Source organism: Rhinolophus sinicus, chromosome 3 (genome assembly GCF_057876585.1).
Source record: "Rhinolophus sinicus isolate RSI-liver-muscle chromosome 3, RSI-T2T, whole genome shotgun sequence".
Classification (NCBI taxonomy): Eukaryota; Metazoa; Chordata; class Mammalia; order Chiroptera; family Rhinolophidae; genus Rhinolophus; species Rhinolophus sinicus.
Window position 1 is genome coordinate 170,639,914 of NC_142503.1, and position 8,228 is coordinate 170,648,141.

The 8,228-nt window shown below is 41.6% G+C and overlaps 1 protein-coding gene across 2 annotated transcripts in view; it reads left to right on the forward strand.

The window, feature by feature from the left end:
- The window catches only part of MTHFD1 (methylenetetrahydrofolate dehydrogenase, cyclohydrolase and formyltetrahydrofolate synthetase 1), a 52,907-nt gene extending 47,844 nt beyond the window's left edge, over positions 1 to 5,063 (forward strand). For both annotated transcript variants that reach the window (XM_019733300.3, XM_074327367.2), the window contains 3 exons: positions 365 to 517; positions 3,339 to 3,432; positions 4,824 to 5,063. In XM_019733300.3, the coding sequence (XP_019588859.3) occupies positions 365 to 517; positions 3,339 to 3,428 (243 nt within the window). In that variant the 3' untranslated portion in view covers positions 3,429 to 3,432; positions 4,824 to 5,063. The remainder of the gene's footprint in view (positions 1 to 364; positions 518 to 3,338; positions 3,433 to 4,823) is intronic.
- Positions 5,064 to 8,228: the final 3,165 nt, after the last annotated feature.

The following is an 8,228-nucleotide window of genomic DNA, read 5'->3' on the forward strand; positions in this document are numbered from 1 at the left end:
GGTATATGAGTGTGTGGAAAAACCCTGAGGAAATATGGAATGTCTTACTAAAATACTGAGAGCCCGTCTTCATTTGTGTCCTTTGTCTGCTCCAAACTGTCATTCTTAATTGGTTATATAGATGCAAATAAAATACTCACATGAGGTATACAGTCGTGATTACTTACCTCCCTCACCCAACAGATTCTTTCCCTTTTTTTGGTCTATAATAACTAAGCTGGAGGGCAGTGCGGTGCAGGTGGTTATAAAGTGAGCATGGATGTTTCAAATAAATTGAAGGATCCACATCATCACAATGCCCAGATGTTCTTTGTTGTGGCGTCAGCTTTTCATTCGTCCTGCTCCTGTTCCTGTCTTTCCCCAGGGCTTTGGGAATCTGCCCATCTGCATGGCCAAGACACACCTGTCCTTGTCTCATAACCCAGAGCAGAAAGGTGTGCCAACAGGCTTTGTCCTGCCCATCCGTGACATCCGCGCCAGCGTGGGGGCTGGCTTCCTGTACCCCTTGGTAGGAACGGTAAGTGCGTGCTGCAGGCAGAGGGGGGTGCTGGTTCTTCTGTGCTCTTCGTCTTAAATTGATTGCTGAAGCCATTAAGCAGACGCCAAATGAGCAGAGTTCATTGCTGAGGAGAAAGTTGGAGTCAGGCCTGTTACGATTAATTCTCTTACTGCAGACCATCTTAGTGTCAATTTAAGGATGATGCCATGACTACTTGTGCTGAATAACAATTCTGTTTCCAGTGACAGTATGACCTTGACTGAAGCTGGGGTGGGCCTAGTGGATAGGCTGTGCTTATATATAATCACAACTGACATTTATTGGGCACCTTTCACAGTTTAACTTGATCTTCCCAACAGCCCTGTGAGGTAGGGACACGGGCTCTGCACCTCCTGGGTCTTCCTGAGAGGCCTAGAGCTTATGCCTGAAATTCAGGGAATTCGTTGTTTTCTCCCCCCTTAAAATGCAAATGAACCCTGTAGATGTGAAAGGTGAGGTTGCTTATTTATACTTCAAGATGAATTATCAAATGCCTTCTTATCTTATGGGTTTTATGCATATGATAGGAAAATTGCTAATAGGGAGGTAGAGGAATGCTTAAGGACATAATTGCAGTTTGGACAAACTTTGTCCCCGGGTTAACACTGATCCTGTGCCCAGCTTTCCCCCTTAGATCCACCTGTATTCTGTATCTGCAGGTTGTACTTCACCTGCAGTACAGGACTGAAGTATTAAACTAAGCCAATAGACGATGAAAAAGAAACCAATAGATCTCCTTTTGGAGCTATATTAGTCTTTCAGTGTAGTAAGAAAGTGTTTGGGAGGTGGCGTTATAGAGTCAAGAGTATGTAACATTAAAGCCGAATCCTGTTTTGACCTCTGCTGACTTTGGGCAAGTTATTAAAGATGTGAACCCTGCTTCTCTCATCTCTCAGTGTGTGGCCATATCATCGCATAAGGCAGGTCAGACAAGCACCTGCAAACCAGCGCCCCTCAGCCACTCCGGAGAGCAGGAGGGAGCTTTGTCATGGTGCTCATCCGTCCTTGGCATTTGTAGAAATTCCCTTTTAATAGGAATGTTAAGCCCTTTACCCAGCACCTTGAATATTGCAGAAACGTGTTCTTTTTGGAGAAATTGTCAGTAGCTGCTAACTAAAAGAGCAGTAGCTGTAGCCTGTATTGTCACTTTTGATGTCTGCGGTGCCAGAGGGTGACTCTAAGCAATGAAAACAAAACTGAAAGTGGTCAGGCCAATGAGCATTTGCCTGTAGTTCAGAGAGAAACACAGTCTGCCCAGCTCAAGACTGTCATCTAGAACAAACTCGCGCCGTAGAAGCCACCTTGGAGGAAGACATTTCCCCACATAACTTAGATAGCCTAACAATCGCTATTCTTAACGCTTCCTAATTACTGTTCAGGCCTGAACAGGACTCAGATGATTTGAGTATTTTATGTATTAATTTAAGGTGTGGTGGCTTCTTTTTGGAATTTTATATCTAAATTCATGTGTGTATGTACATTTAAAATTTTTTCTGATTATCAATATAACCATTGTTTAAGAGAAAAAAAATCCTCTTCGGGAAAGAGTGAAAATGCTGAAAATCCTCATCACTGTTTTGGGCACCATCTTTACGATTTTCTGCCAACGTGCTCATGCATGTCTATGTCAATGGGCATTTGTCTTTATAATGTCATCTTCAGGCTTTTCTGCTAGGTGTGAGGACCCATCCCGTCCTTTCCCCACATGCAGCAGTTGCTTATCTCTTTCAGAATTTGAGAGTAAAGACCAATACAGTATGTTCTGGGGAGTATTGATTGGCACTCACATGTCAGACTTAAGTTTTCTAAAGTGTAGATGTTTTGGGTTACAGAAGGTGCCTCATCCTTTTCTATGACACTTTTATAGTTAAGTTGTAGAAGTTCAGCTTAAACTCTTTTCTTGTCTGGATCTGACTTGGAACTTGTGTGTATTCATTATACAGGACATTGTCACAGACAAAAATATACTGAGTTTTCACTTATAAGCCTTATGAATTTGCATCTAAGTAGATACCTGTCAAAGCCAAGTCGCTAGAAAAGAAGCAAGAGCAAACATAATCCATAAGCATTACAAGTTCAGGTTTAGAAGGCCAACTGGGCCCAGAAAGCACAGTGATTGTAAAACCATCTAGATTATGTACAGGAAAGTCTTGGCCCATGTTAAAGGATGCTAATTCCTAATGTGTTGCTGAAGCAAAAATAAAATGGGCATCTCTGCAAGACTCATGAAAACGAAATTAGAAAGCAGACAAGCCCTGCATCTCCTTTTGGTCCTGTGAAGTGAAGGCTGAGGAGCGAGTGAGGGTCTCCCCGGCCCTCCCAGCCCCTGCCCTGGAGGATGAAGGCGGAAGCACCCGCTGCTGCTGCTTGTTGCAGCCGCCGATGTGGAGGACGACAGTGAAGCCGGGCACTTGATTTGCCAAGGGCACGAAAGTCTCCCTTGGAGGTTATAACAGGATCAATGACTTGATGGTTTCTTCTTTGTTTTTTAAATAATTTTTTAAAATTTACTTTTAGTGATAGTTGACATATAATATTACGTGAGTTTCAGGTGTACAGCGTAGTGACGCAACATGTATCACTATGTGACAACCTTAGTAACAGCCTTACTGAGTGATCACCACAGTAAGTCTAGTAACCATCTACTGATCTGATTTTTAATGTGGAACAAGAAAAGTGCCACTTTATGGACAACTACAAAATGATATTCTAGCTTTGTGCCTTGAGCTTTCTATCTGAGGGGAAAGTGGGGAAAAAGATCACTTTAAGTTTATTTTTAAATCTATGTCGCATCTCCTAGATGAGCACAATGCCTGGACTCCCTACCCGGCCCTGTTTCTATGACATTGATTTGGACCCTAAAACTGAACAGGTGAATGGGCTGTTCTAAACAGGTAAGTTGTGACTGGTGAGTTTTGCTTTTTTCCTTATGAGGCACTTTTATGAATTATAGGACTCCAGCTAAAGCTATGAAAATGCAAATTCTACTGTTTTCAAAACACCTCTTTCAGACATCACTGAGGGGAGAGGCAGCAGTAATGAGAGTTAGCAGTAACTAACCAATGAATGAAGTATTTATATGTCAACACAGTTGGAGGAAGAGAGGGGCATGTCACAAGGTGGCGGTGTAGGGAGAAAGCCACCATCTAATGAACTGGAGGAACTGCAGTGGAGAGGTTAAGCCTCGTCTGCTGGAGCCCAGGAGGCTCTGGGTTCCGAGTCGATGGCACACGGGAGGACAGGAGCAGCTGAGGTGTATCTACTCTGAATAGACAATGAGCAGGCAAGAGCTGAAGAAATGTCCCAGAAAGTAGAAAAGACAAGGAAACAGGACCAGTGCAGGAGTTGTTGGGTCTTAAGTGAAACCCCCCAGGTACACAATAAATGAGCCATCCCAGGACACATCCAGTTGAACTTTCAGAAATATCAAAGATGAAAATCCTAAAAATCCTTCTCCAGAGAATGGCTTGCCTATGAAAAAATGAGAATTAGACTGCACCTGTCTTATCAGCAATAAGAAGCTTTTAGACAGTGGAGGAATGCCCTCCAAGTTCACAGGGAAAGATAACTTTCTACCTGTATTTACACCCTGCCAAATCTCCCCAGATGTTCTCAGACACATACAGGTTCCCCACCCCCACATCTCTTCCTGGGAAGGGATTTAGCAGTGTCCTGCAGCAAAATGAGGAAGAAACCATGAAAAAGGAACACGTGGTTTTCAGGAAACCGACTCCTGATCTGGACAGTAAGGAAGGGGAGTCCTGACAACTGCAAGTGACCTAGAGTTACAAATCCATCATGGAACAGGAGGAGGGAGGAATTGAGAAAGAATAGAAAGAGCTAGAAAAGACAAGGGTAATAATGCAACACAAAAGCTCTCACATCTTTTAAGAAAGTAAAGGTCAAGGTGAAAGCAAACTGTAGTCATCAGCTAAGCATCTGTAAGGATGGTTGCTTATAGCAGCAGCAACTCTGCTTACAAAGAAAAGAGGCTGCTTGGTGCTAGGGGCACACTGCTTCAAGGGGGCATGTGCGGCACTGGAAATGTCACTCTGGTTCATGCCTGCTCTGGCCTGGAGCAGTAGTCACATAAGCCATCATGTCAATGCCGTGCATTGTTTTCAAGTCTCTGGACTGACAGACCCTCAGAGAGCTAGTTGTGGCAAAGCATGTAAATGTTAACAGCTTTGACAGTGCGAGAGGGTAATGGTGCACTGTGGAACGGAAGAAGAAATATTTTAGTGCTTAGAGAAAACATGTATTTCCTGTTTCTTTTTCCTTCCAGATTGTCCATCTTCAGGAAGCTACTTTGAAGGTTTGGCCAGTATGTACTTCGGTCTACTATCAGGAAATGGGGGAAAGTCGAGATCAGCCCCGACCCCGAAGATCTTCTAAAAGAAGTAGTAGGAGTTTCCCTAGAAGCCCTTGTTTGGTCTTAATCGCCGTCATCATGTATAAATTAACACAAATCATGCACATGTCTATTTACTGAAATTCCACAGAATAAAAGGAAATAATTTTGCTATCTCAGTGTTTGAATGTAAATTGTAGCATTAACAGACTGCTGCAATATCTCGGATATCCTGTGTGAGCCCATTTGCCGGGCAGACCCCTGAGCCTGAAGAAGCAAGTTGCAATGTGTACTTTGTAATACTGTTTTGTTTAAAGGGGAAAACGGTACGTGCTTGTGTATTTCTGGGAGGACACATGTCAGGAGAAGCAGCGTATGGAGGACGTGCCTTCTTATCATATATCTTTCTGTACTATTCCTTTTTTTTTTTTTTTTTTACCTTGGGAAAAGATTACACATATAAGTTTTTGTCCTGAATTTCCTTGGAATTGCCATTCCTGTCACAGCTTTAGCACCATTTATTTCAAGAGTCCTCAAGGAAGGCTGGTCATACAGCACTAACTGTAGCTTAGCCCTTTTTGCTCTGTTGGTTCAGCAAATATTTATTGAGCTTTTACCAAGTAATTGGGCTCTACTCCCTATAGAATGTTTTTTTGCTCAAATGTTTTCCCGTCTCTTTTTTGTTTTCTATCTCTGTTCTTCCTCTCCCGTTTTTTTCTCCCTTCTCCCCTTTGTCTTCCTGCATTGGATCCTTCCAGGAGATGTTGCGTTCCCCACTGGTGTTGGCAGAGCTATATTTTTCCTGACGTCTTTTGTTTTCTTATTTTTAATCCCCTAGGTTCACATCGGAGTTGTCATACAATCAGTTTTGCTATCCAAAGAAATGATGACAGTGCTGGGGGGCATATGGCAAAGGGGTCATGAGTGCAGAGCTCCAGCTCCCCCATACTTTCTTCACAATGGTGGAGTCGAGTCCTGTTCCAAAGCATCATCCGGGCCCTGTCTGCACAGAGTTCACTGTTTCTGATGTGGTTGGTTTTTTTTTTTTGAGATGTCCTCTAAAACCTCATCTGGAATGGGACTTGCTGGGAATTCAGTTTGTAAACAAGGAAGAAAGCAGTCCATTGTCAAACATGGTGACTTAAGATCATCTTAAAGGATTTAGGCTTCCTCATGCCACCTAAAAGCCATGTAGGTTTCAATCCTTAATGTCGATAGGAGTAGTAAACACAATTGGTGGGAGAAGAGGTTTATAAGTCAAAGATGATAAATCTCTAATACAATAAATAATGCAAATTCTTTTTACCAGGTATTGCTTGGAATAAATGCATCATCACCAATGCAAGAATTTCCTAAGTAGAAGTACACTATGCCTTCAGTAACAATTCAAATGGTACAACTTGCTTTTTCCACTTTGCAGTATATCTTAGAGATCTTACTGTAGTAAGATCTGCAGTTTAAGATTTATCATGTTTCTTACAGCTGTGTGGTATTGATACAGTCCTATCAATGGACACTTACTATTGTTTGATAATTTTTGCTATTAAAAATGATGTAGCAGTGAATACATGTTATTCCCATAACATGTATCTTTGCAGCTTGTGTAGAAGCATCTATAGAACAAATTCCTAGCGGTGAAATTGCTCAAAGAGGGACATCTAGCTTCAGAATGAGAGCTGACCTTTGGTTGGAAATGTGGAGATAAATTATAATAGAACAAATATGTAAATTAGGTTTATATGTCCATTTTACAGAAGGGTAAACTTGAAAATTGCACTGCTGCTGCCTGCCTGATGAACTGAAGATTATCTGAGTCCAAAACCTCTGCTCTTTACCATCATTCTGCCTTTCAGAGCCCTTAGAAGGCAGCCTTTGCCAGGTTATACAGAAGTGGACATCCCATTTGTGACAGGTAGAAAGCTGTGCCCATTTCACATCCCTTCAGAAGGAAGGGGTAATAAAAGGTGGAAGAAGCAGGGGGAAGAAATAAAGAGGTTAAAAAGGCTGCCAACCAGTTATTGATGACGTGGGTTTTGTGGACTTGATTCTTTAATCTGTGATAAAGAGAAGGCATAAAGAACAACAAAAAATAACTACAGGCTAACTGGAGACCTGAATTCAAGACCTACAGGAATATTAGTGTTTGGGGTATATATTAGTATGTGTTGCCAGACAAGGTCCAGTGCCTTTATCTTAGGGCTAGGAGTCCTCCCAGATCACTGGTCTCGCTGTCCCCATTCCTACCCTTTTCTGGGCTGCTAATGCCTTCCCTCCTCATACTCATAATATTACTGACAAACAGATTATACCTTCTTTGATCTGCACCTCAGAGGCTGTTGCCATTCACTGAAGATGTATATACACTCAATTCAAAATAGAGACAACACTTATGAGCTGTCAAGTGAAACATTACAATAGAGTTACTGCTGAGTTTGTGTTGGCTGGTACAACCCTGATGGTGCCTAGGAACAGATCCATCCACCAGAGACTGGAGCTAAGGTTCATTTAATGGTGTATCAGGGAAGAAGAGGTGGTGGGCTTATTCCCAGAAGGTCTCTAAAATGTAAGGATGATTACCAAAGAGTTGGAAACCATTTTTGCTAGCTACAGGCTGTGAATGGACAGGGACCAGGATGGGAGAAATGAAATGATTGGTAGAGATAATATAAATATGTAAGCTATTATACTGGGACATTGTATCTGGTAATGTTAACAAGATAAGCGTTAGGTAAGATAATTTCTCATCAAATTGGAGAGAGATATTTATAGCCTGTTTCTCATTATATAATGAAAAGCTAAAGGAAGAGCAGACGATGAGAGTAATAGATTACTAACTGTCACTTAAGTGAGTTCAGGAATGACAGCTTTTTTTCATGCATGAGGTACTGTATACTTTTTTTAAAAGATATGACATCAGATTGTATTCATATACTAAACAAAAACCATAGTGTAGTATTTTATTTATAATACTATACTAAGAGAGAGTGTGTGTGTGTGGTAGAGGTCAAAGATGAATTATTTATAATATACCTTAAAACAATTTGCCCTTCAAATACAAAATCACTTCGCCGCTTAACTCAAACCACCCATCAGTTCCCTTTCACTAGTCTTTTTTTTTTTTTTAAGACAAGCAGGTGGAATAAAATCTACAAGTCATTACAGTGGCCTTAATTGTTTTAACCTGTTCCTTGTTTCGTGCCAACTACTTCCTAATACGACAGCTGTGCTACCCTGTCTTCATCTAGATAAGCTCATCTCATTTTTGCCTGAAATGGTTGCAAACTCCCAGATCTGCTAGATTTGAAAAAACTTGGATCTCAGTGAGTAATCGCATCTCAA